The following is a 21160-nucleotide window of genomic DNA, read 5'->3' as shown; positions in this document are numbered from 1 at the left end:
TTTCAGTTAGACTTTATTTAGTGTCAGCAGGTGATTTTTATCAATTCAAAGATGCTATGCTAGCTTAAAAATACTTAATTCAAAAAGAAAACATTTGCATTATAGTTTTACACAAATTACTAAACCATCTTCATTTATTTATCTTCATTCTGTATGACCCGAAAAACTGGTAAAGCTGTTCAGGAGCTATTATAGCACAACCCCTTAACTGGAAACCACTTAAACACCAGTGTCCACAGTACAAGCCATCAGCATAGACTGCGAGGTTACTGGTCAAGAAAAACGCTTTTAATTCTAAGTTAATACCTTGAAACTTGACGGAAATGAGAAGCCAAAAGCCACCTAGAGAGAAAGTGTCATGGTCAAACAAAACACACTGAGCTGTTTGGCCACAAAGATAAGGAACTATTAGTGGAAAGGTCAAGAGTTAGCTTGTACAAGCCATGAAGAATAATTGCAATAGTCATGTTGCGGGTCTCTTTTGCTACCAACCAATTTAAATGAACTCATATTCTGCCAAGATGACAAATATCCAGACATAAGTTTTGTTGACGCCTATCAAAGGTGAGTGGCTGGGGTGTAATGTGCTTAGGGACATTAAACCAGATACAAGTGTATAACTTTGACCTTGTATGGATTTAGCAAAGTCTACAAATTCAAGCTTTATAGTTTTGTATACAACAAAGGCACAGTATAGAACTTTTCCATTCACCAACATGGATTACGTGTTCATTTTTGGCTCTGTGTACTATTATGGCGAGTTTCTTTGGCGTGGCAAATGGTGGTGGGTTAGGTTCAACATAGGATGACTAATGAACTGCACTACTGACAATGGGGTGTCCGAAGATTGGCAGTAGAGGAATTACCAGCATGTGACTGAGAGTTGATATACTGAAGATAGTCCACTGGATTACAGCAAAATACCATTTTAGTTTTTGACCTCTTTGAACCCAGTTGGGTGTACTAGAAGTTAACCATTATTCCCTCTCAACAAGAAGGTGCCCAGGCTTACACGAACACTATATCCTGATGGTGTGGTGAATTTTTGTGTAAAATAAATAAATAAAAAATACAGTACAGAAAAAACTGTAGGGGAAAAAGAAAAACAGAATCACAACCATTCATTGGGCAGCAAGGTCACCAGAGAGACTGCATACCTTTGAAGGTTAAATTGAAATTTCTACATCCTTCAGACAAGGGGAATATATTTTTGTTTCAATCACCATTTTTGAGTTTTTTTTGTTGTTATTTTTATTGCTATGTATGCAGTTTTTATTACCTGTATTAGTTCAGTTTCCGACAAAGTGGAAGTCTACAAAACCCATCAGTAAAAGTAAGTGAAAGAAATTGTACACAGGAAACTGACTGGAGACTTTGCTTAGCAAGCTATGTGGCATAAAATATTAGGGGCTATTTTTTAATTATTGATATTACTAATTTACATTTAAGTCTTATTTAGCAAAACTTTGCACTTTCAGATTATCTTGTAAATCAGTCACGAGATGCAACATGAAAGATGGCCGTACATCTCAATGTAAAGACCTTCAGGAGGACTACGCAAACGGCAGACTTCATAACCAGAAAGGGTGCAAAAATATTTATTGCTAATAAACCTGTAGTCAGTTGGTGTATATTTGCTTTATATTTACAATAATAGAGTACAGAGGAATGGGAATGTAAAAGAAAAATCCCAGCCATTTAAATAAATACAAAGGGACTACAAACATAAACCAACAGGAGAATCTCCTATACAGCTGGACCAAGGGCTGCTGAGAGAGAAAACAAAACAAAACAAAAAACCTATATCTTTTCATGTACGTACTTAAATTATAGTCAGTGAATCTGCCCATAAGAACACCGTCGGCTTTCCAGGAACATCCGATTTGTGTGATGTGAATTTGGGAGACAGGCGACACGGATGAGCGCTCCCATTCCAACGCTCGCTTACGACACGTAGGTGTGTGGAGGAGGTGCAGAGGAGTCGCAACAGGCTGAACGCTGGACTCTTTCCTATTGCTTGTGTTATACAGGTGTTGCTTCTCCATATGCACTTTTGTTTTAAGCCGGTCCACATTACAGCTAAATGTCTTTGGCTAGCGACAGTCTATAGTGTTAAAACAGTAGCTTACACAGTCAATAGTTTAGTGTATGCATGGCAGATGCTCTTTTTAAAAACATTATTTACAATAAAGACACAGGAGGAAGGGGCCGGAGGGAGGGAGGAAATAATACAAAAACGTCACAGTTAACTGAAGTGCATGGAATGCAAACTCTAGACATGAAATTCAAACTTCATAGCGTGTCTTCTTAAATAACATAATGATCTGTGTTTAGTGACCAGTGTGTAGTGTTTCTAAATAAGTCATAGCAGAGCTAAAAATATAGTGGGCTCCTAAACATGCGGCACGGCAGGCAGACGTGATGCGTCGCTTGTCAGAACTCCTTCGTGTCTTTGTTTTCAAACAGGTGGAGTCTCTGCTCTGCAGTCAGCCCTTCCTTCAGACTCTGGAGGGAAACAAACAAAAGAGATATTCAACGCTAGGACACGTCTCACAGGGGGGGGAAAAAAAACAACAACAAAAAAAAACTTAAGAAAGTTAGGCAAAGGATTTTCCTCTATTATACAGTTGTGACCCAGTTATGATTAAATCTAACCAGGTATGTTTGTTAGCTACTTAAGTGTTTTCTGGCTTAAAAAAAACCCCCAAAATGTGAGGAATGTAGCACAAACTAAAGATCGTTGTCAGATCTTGAGTGGGAGACAGCAGGGTGTGTTACACCGACCCGTGGGTGTGTCTGCTTTGGTTTACCTAAAGGAGAGGAAGAAGTAGGCCTACACACGTCTTCTGCTAACTGTCCCAGGGCATGTCTCGATTCACAGACTGAGGACAGAAGGGGAGGAAGAAACAAAACACACACACACACACCAGCAGAAGTGTGTGTTAGACCACTGTGGTGTTTGATTTGCAACAAAATCCCAAGATTGCAGTTCAGATGGAGTCATAACACAGGAAAAGTAGTCGCACCCCTTCAACCTTTATTTACTTTTGTTCCCACAATGCAGCCACAAATCTGTATTTATGGCAGGACAAGACCAATACAAATTAGAGCTTAACTGAATAAGAAACAAGAAAATATGGTTGTTGTTTGTTTTGTTTTTTTCCCCCCATTTTATTTTATTTTTTTTTTAAACAAACATCAATTTATTTTTTCTTGAGTCAGTTTTTTTTGTAGAAACATCATGGCTTCAGTTACAGCTGAAAGTCAGTTTTGTAGAGAATTCTTGAACTTCAGCAACGTGAACTAATATTCTCACTTTGATTCAGGTCTGGTCTTTGACTAGGCCATTTTAAACACATGAACATCTTTCAGTCTGCCGGCGCTTTGAGCCTGTGATACGTTTTATCACCATATATTTACTACCTTCCATCTTCCCATCAACTCTGATATAAATTTCCTGTCTCTGCTAGAGACCCCCAGCACGTTGCTGCCGTTAAAGTTTCTCACAGTGAGGGTAATGTGTTCAGGGTGGTGTGTGTTAAAGCTTCACCACACATGGCATTGTGTATGTGTGGATTCTACTACTTAGCTACTTTTGAGGGCTGGGAGAGACAACTTAAAAATTAAATCTCACAGGTTTTCAAGTCAGATCTGATTTTAATCTATTTTTTTCCCCTCCACGCTTTCTTTTCTTTACCATTGGCAGAAAATATCAAAAATCGGCATTTGTTTCAATCATCTCTTTGATGAGATGTATGACAGAGAATTAAGGCCAGGGTGTGAGAAGTTTTGTTTAATTATGAGAATATGGTGATAACATTAGCGGAATAAAGATGGAATGTTACCTGGAAAACGTCTCGGAGTTATTAGGAAAAAAGTTGACAAGAAAAAAGATATGATAAGTTATTGTTTTCTGGTGTCAGCAGCTCGGTCTGAGGTTCTTCAAATTGGCTTGCATGATCATTTCAAAGTCCTACAGAATAATTTGATGCTGATGTGTTAAAAGATTTAATATTTCATTGTCTGTAAAACTTGTAAAAAGTTACACAGAAAGTTTTTTAATGTATCTGTAGATCATAAGATTAGAACTTCATTCTAATATGATGACTTTTGACTCTTATTGTACGACTTTATTATACAGTATTGCTGTAGTACTTTGTTATAGAAATGGTATCCAGATTCAAAGTCCAAATAAATAGAAGCTTTGCCAAACAAGATGGTGGAAAATAATTCAGATTTTTTACAAATGTAATTTACAAAAACCCAAATTTTTAATTGACTGATAAAACAATTTTATTCATAAAGAAAAAAGATAAAAACCATAATTTTCCTTCCACTTCAATTATGCACTACTTTGTGTTGGTCTATCAAATAAAATTCACTCTGTAAAGGAACTGTATATTGATAAGACACAGCACTGTTGCATGCAACTTTTCAGGCGACCTGCAGAGGGCAGCAAATAACTGGAACGTGCATCTCGGGCCTTAACGGATGGAAACGGATGGAAAACCGCTTTGGCAGCATCGCTGCCAAAGCGATGCTGCCTCACATCACAGCCATGTGGTTTTGCAGCGGGAACTCTTGCGGACTGCTGCAAATACGAATCGTTTCTTTCTGACCCACCTTTGACCTCAGGGTTCGCTCCGAGCGCTTGGCCGCCGCCGCTGCCATCTTCAGGATGTCGGGGTTGCTTTTGGACTTCATGATATCTGTCACGAGAACGGTCAGAAGCCGAATTAGATCGGCGGTGGGATGGCGGGCCGTTTCGAGGCGGCGGCGCCGGCGTACCGTATCCCCCTCGCTCCAATTCCTCGAGAGACGGCTCTCCGAGCGCCTCGTGCGCCAGCTGCAGCTGCTCCCGAAGCCTTCCGAGGTCCCGCTCCGCCTTGGCCTTCACGATGCTCAGCTCCGTGTAAATGTCCTTGTACTTATCCGTCGTGTATTTCTTGTCCTGCAAGCACAACATGTCGCTTAGACACACAGAGCGCTTTTGGCGGCGTCACCAGGAATTGTTGGCGTTCGCCGAGGCGAAGCCGCGAAGGACTCGGCGTTACTCTTTGAGCGGCCTGGAGTTCGTCTTTGAGGGAGTTGATTTCCTGCTTCAGGTACTGGACCTCGGACTCCTTCACCCGCAGCATCACCTGAGGAAACCATGGGGAAAGAACATGGACTAGGTTAACAGGAAAATGAACAAATCTGTTAATAAAGAGGGTTAGTCGTCATGTCACTGCAGAATGTTTGATTGCAATATTGCATACTCATATCTAGCTCATGGTCACATAATTTGGGGAAGCACTTTTCCTACAACTTTGAATTAAATCTTGGGTCTTCAAATATGCCTTTATTGCTATGTATGCAGTTTTTATTACCTGTATTAGTTCAGGTAGAACTCCATCGTTATCATCTTGTTTCGGGTTCTCTCTTTAAAAATGGAGAGGCACCGATCCGATATTAATATCTGTATCAGTTCAGGAATTGGTTTCTAAACCCTGAATAATCATATATTTATTTAACACATGTCAAGTCCAATACACATTTATACAAACTGCTGTAAGATGACATTTGTTTTGATTTGGTACTACATAAATAAACTGAATTGAATTGATTGCTGAAATGATCATCAACTGATTTAATCGTTGACTGGATAGTACAGACTCGAGAAAAAAACTATTTGCTGAATAAATAATTCAGAACAATAACTAGGCCAAAGCTGTACAATCAAAACACTTTTGTCTGTACATATGGTTGACACTAAATTCCTCAAGTCGTGTAGTTTTAGCTTCACCCGGTTCAAATTCACAAAAACAAATGCTCTGTTACTGGATTTTGCGCAATAAAATGTTAATTTCCTTATTTAAAAAATGGACTGAACTGTTGGTGTATTTGACTCTTTTAATGCATTTCTTATATTGTATTAATAAAGGTTCAAGGGGTTAAATAAAAAAATCTGCAGGAGATACATGTTTGTTTCATCCGATTAATTGACAGAATATTCAATATCGTAACCATTTACAAAAAATAATCATTATCATAAATAATTAACATTTTCTAAAGAGATTTTCTTTACAGAGACTTCATAATCCAATTTTTTTCTTTTGTCTGTTTTATTCTGCATTATTATGTAAAGTTCTTTACTAAATTAAAGGGTTTTGGTCTTAAGAAGGCGAGCTTGCATTTTTACGCCCATTACACTACTTGAAAACCATATTATCGCAATAATAATAATAATAATAATAATAATAATAATAATAAATATAATAATTACTGGGACAATTTATCCACCAGAAAAACTCTGCTATTGTGACAGAGCCTACCCGTATTTTAACTGTGCGATATAAACTAAACCAGTTGTGCTCACGACTGCAGGTGTTCCTGGGGGGAAACAGCTGCTGCAGCCGCCAAACTTTCACTGCTGCAAACTGCTTTTAGAATCCTATCTGTGAGATTTTTATGTGCTGCAAGCGATTACCTCCAACTCATACAGCTCCTTCCCCTGGATCGTGGTGTTTGGATCCCCGGCTCCGTCCTCAGACGTCATGGAGCGCATCTTGGTGATCTCTGCAGCCAGACGGTTGTTCAGCTCCTAAACGTGATCCGGAGAAGGAGATCAAGAAGGAGTCCAGCAGAAAGCGTGAGGCTGTATACTGTGTGTGTGTGTGTGTCTGCACCTGGTTGTGTGCATTGAGCTCCTGGTTCTCCCTCTGACACTGCCGGAGGGCCTGCCTCTCGGCCTCCAGAGCCTGGGCCAGGTGGGCGTTCTCCAGGCACTTCTGGGAATACTGCTCCGACAACACCTCGATCTCCCGCTGGAAGGAACACAGCTCCTCCCTGGAACACAACGGCAAACCTGGTAATGTGTTTGCTGTCCGCGTCGCACGTTCACAAACCGCTTAAAACGCGAGACCGGAGCCTGCGAGAAGTATTCGGACTCATTTAAGTTTTTTTTTTAAAGTTTTGTCACCATCTTGGATTGTTGGAGCAAATGGATTTTTCATGTACTTCTTGTTAATAGTTGCAGTAATCCAGGAGTGTGTGTGTGATGGGAATCCATTGTTTCCATTGTAATTTTGCTGTTTTAAAAACAAAAATTTTAACTTTCTTCTTAAAAGCCTTCTGTGTGTTTAGAGACGTATAGAAGATGAATGTGGCCAAGTGGGTAAAAGTGTCGCTGGATGAATTGCTGTAAATATTCCTTGTGTTTTGCTTGATATATTCCGTTTATAAAGACAGAAACTTGCCATGAAAATCGCATGCTAAAACAATTACAAAAATATCTACCTGCACCGGCTCTATGTGCTGGACGGCTAAATTTGTACCATTTTTTAATAATTCAAGGACCACAAATGGCCACCGAGTCACATCTGACATGTTTTCATTTGTATTCATCCTATTTCAGTCCGACTCTCCAACATATATATATATTAAAAAAAAATCTAGTGAAAACAACTGCCTTCAGTAAATAGAGTAAATAATTTAATCTCCGGTCAAAGCAAAATACCGAGGTAAAACTCCAACGAAATCCATCGAGATTTGTGGCTGCAACACTAAAACGTCGAGGTGTGTGAACCCTTCTGGTTTCGATCCTCTGACCTTTTCATTCTGATAGCCTGTAAACTGTTCACAGGCAGGCAGGTGAAGCGATCACACAGAGCCTCCATGCATGTTCACACAAGTCATGAGTGAATCAATCAGCAGGTCTTAAAGCCTGGAAAAGCATCAGAGATGACGGCTGACTGGCTCATCCTGACAGATCCTAGATCGCTTTATACACACAGCTGCGCTTTAAAACGGGCATTTTTTTAATCATTTGATGTGTTGAAAGTGAATCCATTGTAGGAGAAATGAGGCAAAGATGCCTCAGGCCAAAAAGACTGAAGTATCAGTAGAATAAAAACAGTGAATTGAGGAAATTTGCATATATTTAGACAGATGTAGCTTTGCAAAACGAACCCCAGTCCTATTTAAATGGTTTTTTTCTAAAGGTGCACTGATTGCAGTTTTCTGGTTGCTAACAGATTTTTAAAAGACCTGACCTGGAGATTCAGATTTTGTCTGAAAAGTTGCTCAACATACCAAAAGAAAGAAGAAAACTACATAGAATATTAGGGTTATTTTAGTAATTGGCTATTCTGACAACTAAAATATTCAAAACACAGGAGATGCAAGTAAACAATTTAATTTCTTTTTAAAAACAGGAAATAAACATTTAATTGCCTAAAATGCAACAAGATAGCATTAATTTAGTGAATTTGAACCGGGAGAAGCTAAAACTGACTCTTGATGGGTTTTGGGTAAAACATTTTTACAGACAAAGGTGTTTTTATTTTAAAAACATCTTTGTCTCATATAGTTTTTCTTAATTACTGCTCTGAATTGGTTGTTTTTTTAGCAAATGAGCGTTTTCTGAGTCTGTCCGCTTCAGTTGCCGATTAATTGATTACTGAATCAACGATTATTTCATTAGTCGATTAATCATGATTAATCGTTTCAGCCCGATAGAATATACAAGATTAAATAATCCTGCCACAACAAAATTTAAGACCTGTGATTAACGCATTTAAGGCCAACTTTAAGGACTTTAAGACATTTCAAGGACTCAGAGAGATGAATATCAGACTTTTTAAGGATGCACGGAGTCCCTGGTCTATCTTTCTGATGAATGTAATCCCAGCTCCAGAGCAGAGGACTCACTCGTGCTGTCTGCGGATCTCCTCCATGTCAGCATTCTCGGCGTTGTTGCTGGCCTTGCGTGCCTTCTCCAGCTCCTTCTCCAGCTCCGTCCGGTGAGCGTTTTTCATTGCTTCGATAGCTTAGATAACCGGCAGAAACAAGGAGAAAAAAACTTCAGTGGCAGTTTGTGGAAATTTTTCTGTGGAACCAGAGCTCACCAGATCTCATGAAAGGTAGTTGTTTTGTTTTTTTCCTTTTACCAGCGATTGTTGCGGCCGTTTCCTCATCCAACAGCCTCTCCTTCTCCTCCTTCAGGTTCTCCAGCTCTCTCTGGTGTTTCCTCTGGAGCTCTTCGATCACCTTCTGATGGGACTCTTCCATGGCGGCAAAACCTCTCTCACAGGTGGCCTGTAAGAAAACAAGGCTCGCAGTGAGCAACAGGTCACCTGCAGAGGAGCAGCAGGTCGTTTTTCGGCTGAGGAGGAGGGGGGTTTAAACCAGTAAACAATAATAGCTTTAAATCAATACGTTAGAGCCTTGCAACTGTGTGCAAGTGGAGTGTGTTTGAGGACAGAGGGTTAGGAGGAACGGCAGGAAGCACAATACGTAGAAGGAAGCCACAGACGGTCAGAGAGGAGGGCGAATGGATGAAGAGCTGCCACTTCCTGTTCCGTCAAATGTGAAGAAAATCCTAACTCCAGTCAACAAAAGTCCTAAACTTTCCGACTGATTGGATCTTTGGCAGAATGTGGGGCTACAGCTGTGGGGCCGACAACATAACAGCAAGGCCAAAATTATCCCTCTTGCGTGTAATTTTGAAAAATAGAAACGGGAAGCAAACGTGAGGAATGGAGATCTGCTGGATTTTCACAGGAGTAGCCTTCTCCCTGGAGGGGGGGACTAACCCAGGGGCTGGGGGAGAAGCTTCAGAAGCCTGTGGCTCATTCGTTTGGTGTTTAGAGAAGATCCAAATGTATTTTAATTACATTGTCCAGTGTTACTGAAATGAATGTGGCAAAGTCATACAAACGGTCCCTCCCCCACATGTTGCTACACACTGCAGGTCTACGACTACAAAAAATTTACGTTTTTATACCATTTTAAAAATAAAAATGGAAAATGTGTGCTTGAAAATTTTCATAGCATGATAACATTTTAAAAGTATAGAAATCAAGTATCAGCTGTGTTTGTCTAAAGCTGACTACTTGAGCAGATAGCCTGACTAACGCCTTAATAGTAGCTCTTCATAGTTGTGTTACTTCACAAGGAAGAGAAAAAACAAAAAGATACAATATTATGTTTAAAACACCACCAAATTCAGCTATTTTCTATTGTAGATTCTTGTTTATCAAACTGGAAATAATGACACAGATAACACAATCGTAACCGTCATCAAAATGCCATATTATTTTAGCAGCAGATGGAATAAATGGCGCTCTTCTGTTATAGATGTATATTAAAAAAAACTAAGTATAAAAGCAGTTGGATCATCATTGGATCAACATTTGCAATTTAAATTTATGTGCCAATACTTTGGTAGATTTACCCAAGGCTACCATTCCATGAGTATCTTAGCAGTACAAGACTAGTTCTGCTGTTCAGCTGCACATCATTTCCTAGCTTTAAAGGGTTTTATTTATTTATTTTTTTAAAATCAAGTACCATATTTTGGTATGAGCAAAGTTATTACTATTTCAAGTGCATTTCCAAATTATCTGCTTTGCGGGTTTTCTTTTAAAGAAAAAAAGGCTAAGCTAACGTAGGAAAGGAGATGGATTTACTAGTTTTTTCAGCATTCAGCTTTGAACTACCCAAGAAAATTGTCCGCATTCTTTTCACCGCATTGTTTGCCACAGGCAGTGGTGGTTGCTGCTAACTAAAAAGTTAGCAGCGCTAACCCTAAAGCACTAATTATAAATATTAGTTCTGCTAACACTAAAGCACTAATTATAAATATTAGTTCTGCTAACACTAAAGCACTAGCTTCTGGTATTTGGTGGAAGCTAATACTAAAAGGCTAACTTTGATTCAAATTATATCTACCCTTAAAAGACTACAATCCTTGAGCACCAATTTAATTTTGACAACATAATTTACATGTTCTATGATTGCCTTATTTATGTTTATACCCTGTTTTCAAAGGTCCACGTTTTATTTTTTCCTGTACATTTCTTTGTTGAAATTTTGAAAAGAAAAGTCCAACAGAAGAGAGAAAACGTAACTTTGCGTAAACAGTCTTGACCCACTTCAAAAATAAGAGAATTAATATAAACGTCTAGCTACTTTAACAACCGATGAGCAAAACTTCAACTCAGGTGTCAAACTTTAACAGAAATGTACAAATCAGTAAATTATTGGCGCTTTCGTATTTATCAATTTAGTGTGAGCTAAATTAATTATAACATTTTAAAAGTTAGCAAAAATGCTAAATTGCCAAGCAGAACGTGAGCTCCACTATGTAGCCACCACTGGAACATTAAAGTAATGTTTCACCAAGTTCAGCACATCCTCAATAGGCGATAGGGATTTGAAGGGTGTTTTTGTTATGAAATGCAAACTATGACCACAGATGAACAGCTATTACCGTGAACCACCCAGTCCTTCGCTTCAATTTTTGTGAAAAAAGAAAAAAACTGGGATACTTGTGTACCCGAGTGAGGCTATTGAAACAAATCAGTGACCCTCTGACGTTCTAGTTAGACACAGAGGTCTAGACTTTCTGCTGTGAAATGGATTGTGAAGGTTGGAGCGAGGGACATGTTGGGAGATGCAAACTTTGGGGTAAAAAGTGTCTTCAGTAATTTTTTTTGCTCCATGTGCAAACCTTGTTAAAAACAACATATCAGTTTTTTATAATAATTAAAAAGTAATTTCAAAAAAAATTATTAATGTGGTACAGTGACCCTCTAATGTAACACAAAAAGTACTGGCACCTTCCATTTGTACGCAGAAGTCGGAACTTCCAAGTTGATAAAAATGAAAATGAGCGCTCCCAAAAGTCCAACTTAGAAAGTCAAGCATTCACTAATTAATCCTGACCTTAAAATCTGTTTGGCAGCCAGATAAGCTTGAAAATAACCCCAATAAACAGTTGTCAGACAGTGCACTGTTTGCACTTTTGAGAGATCATATCTCTTTGAATCAGTAGTATATATAGAAATGTACTTCTGAATGAGCCATTCTTAGTGGGGCGTGCTGCTCACAGTAACCCAAACTTGTCAATGAGCAGAAGAACTGAGCTTGTTTTTGACTTGCAATCTCAACACAACAGATTGGGTGTGACCAAGTTCCGACTTTAGAGTCAAATGAAATTCTCAAGTTGATTGGCAAAATAATCAGTCAACTTTCTAGCTGTCTCCATAGCGCCAATGGCAAATGGTTTCTAATATTTAGACCAATTATTTTTTTTAATGAGGGAGAAGAGTCCTATAAGAACATTGTACATTGTCCATAAACTGGACAATAATTATGAGAAATGAGCTGAATATCATCTAAAGACAGCTCTGAATGCACCAGAGTTCCAGAAAGAGCTAGCAAGTCGACGGAGTTAAGATTACTTTGTCAAATACTTGAAACAACAACTTTGTCACTGAGCAAAAGTGGCACATCAAGTTAAATTGTTAGTATGGAAAAGCAGAAGTATTCAACAACTGAACACAAATATTTCATTACAGCCAATAATATATATTTTTTTTTTAAAAAGCATGTTTTTAAACTGCTTGCAACTTTGTAAATTTAAAAGAGTAACTTTGGATTGTGGAAACATAAATAATAAAACTCATGCAAAAAGATAAATGTGGGCTCATGTGCGTAATTTTTGTTGTTTTTGATTGCTAGACTTTATCAGCTACTGGTAGCTCTACAGCTAATGCTGAAGGAACAGTCACATGAACCCTACGGGAGGTTAGTTTTCATGCAACACAGAGGAAACGTGGTTTAAAGAGCTAAAGAACAGTGATCAGGGTTAGGGAAGGGAGTTAGGTTGGGGAAGGAATGGGATCTGGGAATGCCACAAAGGAGAACAAGGCATCACAGACAGGAGGACGACAAGGAGCGCTTCCACCTTAAGGTTTTCCAGGTCTCTCTCGTATTTCAGCCGCAGGGTGTTTGTGTCACCCTGCTCATCCCGTCGCCTCATCTCTTCGGCCATGACTGAAACTTGGCTCATCAGCTCCTGGATGCGTTCCCGCAGGGTTGATGTTTGGGCAGAGGCTTCCTGCGATGGTGTGTGCTCGCCAGTTTCGTTCTTCTCTCGGCTTGCTGGGCTCAGCATGCTCCGCAGCTCTTCCATTTCCCGTTCAAACCTTTCAAGGAGTCTCCTCTTTTCATCCTCATGCTTGTTTTTCAGGTTCTCCATGAAGTTCGTCAGTGAGTCCATCTCTTTAATATTTTCCTCTGAATGAAGGCGGATTGTTTCATTGGCTTTTTCAACTTCCTGCCTTAGTTTATCCAGCTCCTTCTCGTAGTTGTCTTTGATATCTCGTAACTCCTTCCTATGCCTTGCCACCAAGTCCTGAAGTTCAATGGCTTTATCCACAGAATCGATGGGCTCTCCTTCAATTTGGATCAAAGTTTGTGGTGCTTCTGAAAGTTTCAGAGAGGCCAGAGAAAGCTGATTCTGTAGATCTTCCAGTTTGGACTGGAGGTCACTAGCAGTTTCTTTCAGCTTAGGACAATTTGGGCAATTCATGTTCCCCGTCTGCACTACAGTCTGATTCTGTTGACTCTCTATTTCATGCTGTACTTTCAGCCTAACAATCAAATATGACAGGCAAGCTTCCTTGAGAGAATCTAAAAGATATCTAGAAGACTGTGTCTGTCCAAGACCAAAGCTTGTTAGACCAAAAGAGAGAAGTTTCTGGTCTTTTTTCTGTTCCAGACTGGAAGCAACCTGCTTCAAATCACGGGACCTTCCCTCCAAAGTTTCTGTTAACTGTCTAAGAATCATAGCGTATGTTTCATCATCAAGCCAGCTGTACATTTTTGTGAAATCCATTGGTATTTCAGTCTCTGCTTTCCCCAGCAGCTCTTGGCTTTTCTCTGCCTTTATCTGCTGGAGCAGCTCAGACTCACTGATCCGTTTGCTTTCTTCAGGTTCTAACTTGGTATTGCTCAACACTTGGCTCCAGAACTCCCACTCCAGCACTGACCTCATCTCCTTTCCACCAATGTAAAGAGGTTCTTCCTTACAAGAACCAAATAAAGTGCTTCTTAAAAGACCAAGCATCTTTTCTACATCAGTATCTACCCTTGCTAACATCTCTACGACTTTATCTAATGCCTCAGACCTCATCTTCAACTCGGTTATCACTTGCTTGAATAGTCCATCATCAACCTGCTTGTCTTCTACATTTTCACCTTCACCAACATTCTCTCCAGCTTTACGAATTGTTTCTAATTTCTCTCGCAGCATCCTCGCCTCATTTTCTGCTACTTCTAGCTTCTCTCTGCTAGCTTGCTCAATTTCCTGATTTAGTGCAACTAGTTCATTGTTTCCTGCTTCCAACTCTATGCAGCGCTGCTCTATATTCCGGAGACTTCTCTCGGCCTCAAGCACCTTAGCTTGAGAAGATTCAAGTAGGTCTCTGAGATGTTCCTCTTCTGGGTGTAACTCCTCATCCTCGTAGTCTGCCTGGAAGCCCAGACCTCTTAGTGTGGCCTCTTTCAGCTGGAGCTTCTTCTCCGTGTCTTTAAGAGTGTTGCCTAGTTCCTCCAAGGTAACTAACGCTTCATGGAGCCTCAAAGACTTCTCGTTAAGCTCTCTCTCGTAATACTCGCGGTCTATAGCGCTAGCTTGATTTTCAGCCAGTTCGGCCTTCAGTCTTTTCAGCTCCTCTACGACTAGATGGTGTTGTTTCCCGCCCTGCTGGCTAACAAGCTCAGCTTTTAGTCGGTCTATTTCTCTATCGGCTTCAGTTAGCTGGTTTACGATCTCTTGACATCGTTGTTTTAAGGCTCCGTTTTCCCCTGTAAGAAGTTCGACCCTCTGAGAGAGTGAAGCAATGGTCACATCACTCGTCTCTGAATGGTGGTCTAGTTTGGACAAAGAACCGTAGGGGCCTTTGAGGTTTTCGAAATTGTGTTTCTGAACTTTCCCCATCATATCCTCCATGGTTAGAAGACGCTCTTCGTATTCTCGTATGCTCTCTCCTGCTCTGGCCAAACTCTTCTTAAAAGTTTCGTTTTCAATCTCCTGCTGGCACTGCCAAGCCTCCAGGAGCTTCTGAAGATCGTGTTTTCCTCCGGTACTTTGAGCAAAGCTGTGGAGTTTCAACACTCGTCCGAGCTCCTTCAGAGTCAGAGGTTCATCGGTCAGGAGATCTTCGAGCTCCTGAATCACATCTGAACTGTCCTCGAGCAAGAAACTAACTCGTTTTTGGATGAGTTCAGTGGCAGCGCCTTCCGGCATTGGTGGCACTTGATCAGAAAGGTTAGGCTCCTTGATGGAAGAGTGAGAAAGCGAAAGGCCAAGCTGTGCCTGCATGTGGCGCTTTTTCAGCTCTTGCAGCTTCAGGAGCTCTTTGGTCTCCTGGTACTTCTTTGTTAAACTCTGTGCTTGGGAACTAACCGGTTCGGGCCTCTTCGTCTGGGGCGTCACATCAGCCTCCAGACCCAAAGGGTGCTCCAGCTTGGAAAAGGGGACCAGACAGTTGGTTAACACACAGCAGGGGAGACAAAAAGCTTGCTAATAATTCTCAGCGTTATATCTACCAATCATTTTCCTGTCACTTTAAAAACAAATGTTATATTCCCATTTCCACATATTCATACCAAATATAAAGAAATTCCATTCTAATTCAAATTTCCTTTCAAATTAATTGTACAAACAAAATGCGAAATGGAAGGAAAATAAATGTCTGCGGTTAGTTAATCAAAACAAAGCATGCATGTTAAATGGTTATTTGTTACTTCATGTTGTAAGTAATGCAGTATTAGTTCCAGCTAGAAGGTTTACTCAAGAACAGAAGGCATACAAGCTCCTTTTGAGGTATATTCCTAAAACCGGTGCAAGTCTTTTCTGACGACGCAGCAAATTGGATCATCCAGCTTAATGTTCATTCTTCTGGTGTATTTTACAATAGATTACAAACACAAAAATAACACAAAGATGGGATTGGGGCTTCAGTCTTAAATATGGTAGAATCATTTAAAACAGTCCAAAATCATGTATACATCAACAGAAATCCAACATCAGACATTTATCTCAATGTTTAATGTAGCTCAACAGAAAAAATGTTAACACAACAGAAAGATGATATATGCAGAAATTAATGGAAGATATGAATCTGACATCCATGCCAAGTATCAGAATACAAGACGTTATTTTCAGTCTGAATCAACATGTCAGTGATCTTTACAAAGGATATTTCACTCTAATTTGCTTGAAGACATTACTACTAAACAGAATTAACACTCAGGTACACAACAGGATTTAAAACAAATATATCTGAAATGTATAGGATGACAAGAGAAAAGGTAAAAAAAAAAAATGTGATGAAGTCTATGTGAGTATACATGTGCAGTCACCACTTTATGGGGACAAAACCGAGAAAAAAAAAATCCGAAGTAATTAAAGGGAGGAAGGCTTGAATACTTAAAACAAAGGACAACATTTTCTTTATACTCATTTTCAGGTATTTTGTTGCTGTTTTCAAATTGAGATGCAGCGATACATTGGCTGGTGACTGGAATTGGACGATTTTCCCCTAGACTGCTTCCTACCTACCCGCTAACGGCTTAGACTAACAACAACGGACTTCGGTGAGGAAGTTCATGCTGACGGATGAAGCCTCAGAGATGCTTAAAAATGAAATCAAAGGAAGCACAGAAAAAGGAAACTGCCTTCTATAAAAAGGCCATATCTGTTTCAAAATGAGGATCCTACTTCAGATCACCCATTTTGCTTCTTCACCATTTCTCACTTTGGACGTTGTTTTTGTTTCCTGAGTTTTGGTGTTGCATCACATAGTAATTTGTAACCACTTTAGGAATGTCTTAACGAATTGGCAAAGAAGTGAGTTGACTTTGAGCCAAGTTTAGCAGGAAGGCTGAACATAGACCTTAAATTAAAAAATACTTTGTTTATCCCAAAGGGAAATTAAATGTTGTCATGACTCATATTATCCAAGTATCTTCAAACAGTGGAGGATGATGATGCTGTTGGGAGAACGGATCTCTGGTACCAGTCAGTTTTTCAACAACTCTAAGTCGGGCTCCGACTGAAGACAACGCTGCCTTATAATGACCCCATATCATAACAGAGCAATATCCAGGCAGCAATGACATTGCCTTACAGTAGCGTGTCCGGACGACATCATGAGTTGCTGCTAATCCACCTCATTTGCTTTTGCCGCGCCTCATTAAATATCTATCTGTTAAACTTCTGTCTGTGCTGCAACATGCCAGATTTGGAAACAATGGCAGCGTTTTTAAAGGTTAAAGTTTAAGATCTGCTAAAAATACAGATGGAGACTGCTGTTTTAGATACCATATCAGGGATAATTGTGTTAACTTCCAATAGACGAGGCTATCGAGACTAACTCTGTCAAAAGACTCAAATTTACAAATTTGTTGTTAGTTTTTGCCTCTATAAGCATACTTAAAAACTGCTGGTTTTGAATCCTACAGCTCTAAAAACCTGTGAAAGCAATTCAGGAAAGTTCATCGTTCCTGTGTTTCACATTAGAGTGAAATAATCCTCTGCAAGTCACATTAACAACTAGCACGCTAGTTTGGTCCATACTTGATGCATTTCTGAAATGAGTAGAATGAGTTCAAAATACCAGGACAGACAGAACGCAGAGAGCAGATAATTAACTAGTAGAAAGCCGGCATAGAAACAGGATTTTACTGTTTGATACATGCAATGAACTCATGCAAGGCCTCATACCAGGAGAATCTGCAGTTTTAATATCAGTTTGTTTGGTTTTATTACATTAACATGACATGCAAAGAATGTTACAATATGAAGTGGAAGTTACTGAACTCTTGAACCTGCCGCTGCGGCAGAGCTAACCAAATGTGATGAAGCCGCGTAGCGCAGGGTCGCTAACTCACCGGGGAGATGTAACCGGAGCGGATGTCCTGCTCTCGCTCCAGAGCGATTCTCAGCTGGAGCTCCAGCTCCTGCTTGTGCTTGTTTGAGTCAAGTAGCTGCTGGTGACAGCTCTCCAACTGGCCCTTCAGCTCCTCTATCTGCACCGGCAGGAGAGAGTAAAAAACAGATGCACTGGTTATTCGGTTTGTCACAGGATTAGCTAGACATCAGTTACACGTCCTCAGCTCTTCTTTTGTTGTGGAAATTACACGATGGCCTAACAGGACTGGGTGGTATCCCAACTTTAATCTATTTTAATATCAGCTATAAAACTACACAATGCACGGCCCCACCCCGACTTTCCTCTGTTTTTGTCATAACCGAGGCTGAGCTTCAGACTTGTTTACAGCTTTTTCTTGTTGCCAGCTTTACTACTTTGTCCATGTTCTTAGACGGCTGAAGCCTTTAAATGAATGTCAGACAAAGCTGTTCCTGCAGAGTGTAACCAAACAGTCAAAACCAGAAGATTTGCTTTGCCATCTAATGTTTACCTTGCACATCAAAGCCTTCATTTGACTTGAACTAAGACATTTAAGCTCTTTTAAAATGTGCAAAAATAATTGGAAAGTTATCCTAGGTATTCATTGGAGCCCATTTTTATGCTCAAGAAACCTAAAACCCAAAGGGAGATGGTTTCTAAAAAAAAGTTTCATAAAGACAATAAATATTGTCAAGCTTTTCTTACATGTTTTGTCATTTTGCAAACGGGAACTTGAAAGCAACTTACTGGGGCTGTATGAGTAGATCAACACAATGCAACATAATTGTCAGCTCATCGTTTTCAGTTTATTTACAAATAAAAATAGGAATACTGTGCCATCTATATGCATGTTTCTGCCAGCTTTGGACTGAAATTTTCAGAATCCTGTCGTGGAGGGTTTGCCGTACTCGGTTTCCAGACGATGGACTGAACAAAGCTCTGTGAAATGCTTGAATTTAACCCTATTGTTAAACTTCTCCCCAACTTTATTCCCGACCGGCTTACATTTTCCTCCAGAGAACAGTTTATTACGACACCAAATTACACAAAGATTATCACCATCTGCTAATTTGGTGACTTTTGAAGGTGGTTGCTGAAAAACAAATGCAAGCTACATTTTTTTCAGAATTTAATTTGTTTAAAAAGTTTGAAGATTAGAAATTTTTTTTCCCTTCAAGGTTATGAACAATGTTGTGTCACAAAAAAAGGAAAGTATTAAATGCATTAAAGTTTTAAGCTGTAATGTGACAAAATGTAAAAAAAAAACACTTTTACTTTTATATTGCAAAAGGCCTAATTGCTACACCTGTAAGAAACGGATGCTGAGGATGAAACAAAACTAATCTGTCTGGTTGATTCTGCAGCTGATGTAGCCATGACAACAAAGCTAATTCAGATAAACGTACCCCCTGCTTGTAACTGTCCAGTAGTTGCTCCAGCTCTGTGGTCTCCCCTGACTGCACCGAGGTGGGCAGCGGGACCCTCCGCTCCTTCCGGATGGGCGTCTTCTCCACCTGTCGCCAGTGCTCCTCGATCACCTCCTCCACCCGCTGCTGCTTCTCCGAACACGTGGCGCTGACCGAGTCCAAGTGCATGACTCCGTCCCCGCCCTCGCAGTCTGTCCTCCCTCCGTCTGTGGCGGACGCGTGCTCGGGGCCGGCGGCGCACTCGTATCTCTTCCTCCTCTCCTCTCTCCGCATGCTGCGATCCGGGTCAGCCTGGAGGCTCTCGGCCTCCTGCGCCCGCTGCTGAGCCAGAGCCTGCGCGATGGGCCTGAACTCTGCCCAGTCGAACGTCTTCGACCGGCCCTCTCGTCTCCGCTCCCGTGCTCGGCTTTTGATGGCACCCGGAGCGGATTCTCTCTCCGCTGAGGACGCCTCAGAGGAGGGCGAGTCCTGAGTTACGTCTGGCCTGACGAGACCCTCCAACGCCAAGAAGGAGCCGTGATCTTCTGTTGAGCTGAGAAGCAGGAAAATGAAATGTTAACCCCCCCTATTGCTAACCTGGATTCAGGCTACCACCTCTAGTACAAACGCAGAAGACTAACTCAAACCAAAAAGTAATTTTCTCTTTTACACCAGCTAAACAGATATGGCGAGGACTTCCTGTTTCCTGTTACATAGTGAGAGCAGGTCCAAGCAGCATTATTTTTAATCAGCATTGACTTTTTGATTTCAAGTTCTTCTAAAGCTTTGGCCAGAGGTGGGTAAACTTCTACTAATCCGCCATCTACAAAGTTACTTTTTCTCTTAGCGCTTTTGCTAACTTTGAAAACGATTAGCACACATAGCGTCACCAAAATAAATTTTTCTGGAAAAATTCTGAAGCACCAATTTAGTTTGTTCGTAAAATTTTGGTCATGAACTATTTAAGTATGTCAATGTTTATATTAGTGCTTTTATTTTGAAGTGGGTGAAGACTTTTAACCTGCAGTTCCATTTCCTCTCTTCCTGTCCTCCACCCGTTGTGAATGTGGCATCCGATGCTTATTTTGTACGCAGAACGCATCGCTGTAGTGCTACAGTATCTACTCATGCCCAGTCAGACCAAAGCCCTACTGCCTGCAATTAGGTCAAATTAGCAACAGAGTTAGCAAAACTCAAAGACTATAAAACTGAAACCATGAGTGAAATGCCTGTTCTTAATCACTTCCTGAAGCGTAACCACACACAGGAGGCATGCAACAACAAATATGACCCTGTTGAGGGCGATTTATGTCATGGTGGGTATCAACATGGTTGAAAATAGCGCTTTTGCATTAGCTCTCACTATAAACTGTGATAGCTTTTTAGCATTAGCAAAACTAATGTTCATGGTAAGTGGTTTAAGGCTGCCCACCACTAATACTGGTTTTATTGATCTTGATTTCTCTGCGTTTGATTGGTTTCGGAAGTTTGACCTCAGATCTGAGAATGATGCAATTACACGGTTGAGAGTCGGCCAACCAGTGACTCTTGCTAATTATTGTTGCTAGCTACGATAACATACACAGCGACAACAATGAATAATGGAATACAAACTGTCTAATAAATAGTTTATATCTGCAGCATTCACGTCGTTGTGCAGACATGTCAGCCATATTTGATACAAAAATGAAGCTGCTAATTTTCAAAGCTGAAAATCCATCTTCAATGTGTTATAATCAGGAGCTCAAAACATTTTCTGGCCTCATTTCTGCATGTTTACCTTCAACAATGAAGACCCTTAGAATAACATTTCCAACACTGCAGAATGAAACATAACGAATCACAGACAGAGGTCGAACAGGAGAAAACGCAGCAACTTTGCCTTACAAATGAACACTTGCATGTCTCCACACCTTTTAGCACCAGGATTTTGCTGTCCAGCTGATTTTGTAGAAGCCAAACAGGACCTCTACTCAGAAATATACCCAACTGGCCCAGATGGTACTG

At 40.3% G+C, this 21160-nt stretch overlaps 1 protein-coding gene across 2 annotated transcripts in view; it reads right to left on the bottom strand.

The window, feature by feature from the left end:
• Positions 1-1582: 1582 nt before the first annotated feature.
• Positions 1583-21160, bottom strand: part of LOC122823162 (myosin phosphatase Rho interacting protein) — a 56312-nt gene continuing 36734 nt past the window's right edge. The window contains exons 14-24 of one of the 2 annotated variants that reach the window (XM_044102502.1): positions 19154-19706; positions 17728-17865; positions 15239-15298; positions 8931-9078; positions 8692-8809; positions 6669-6828; positions 6470-6583; positions 5055-5141; positions 4789-4951; positions 4624-4709; positions 1583-2505 (exon numbers count right to left, since the gene is read on the bottom strand). In XM_044102502.1, the coding sequence (XP_043958437.1) occupies positions 2434-2505; positions 4624-4709; positions 4789-4951; positions 5055-5141; positions 6470-6583; positions 6669-6828; positions 8692-8809; positions 8931-9078; positions 15239-15298; positions 17728-17865; positions 19154-19706 (1699 nt within the window). In that variant the 3' untranslated portion in view covers positions 1583-2433. The remainder of the gene's footprint in view (positions 2506-4623; positions 4710-4788; positions 4952-5054; positions 5142-6469; positions 6584-6668; positions 6829-8691; positions 8810-8930; positions 9079-15238; positions 15299-17727; positions 17866-19153; positions 19707-21160) is intronic. The other variant, XM_044102503.1, reaches the window with a different exon arrangement.

This window comes from Gambusia affinis, linkage group LG20, assembly GCF_019740435.1.
Source record: "Gambusia affinis linkage group LG20, SWU_Gaff_1.0, whole genome shotgun sequence".
Lineage (NCBI taxonomy): Eukaryota > Metazoa > Chordata > Actinopteri > Cyprinodontiformes > Poeciliidae > Gambusia > Gambusia affinis.
This window is presented reverse-complemented; position numbering and strand designations above follow the sequence as displayed.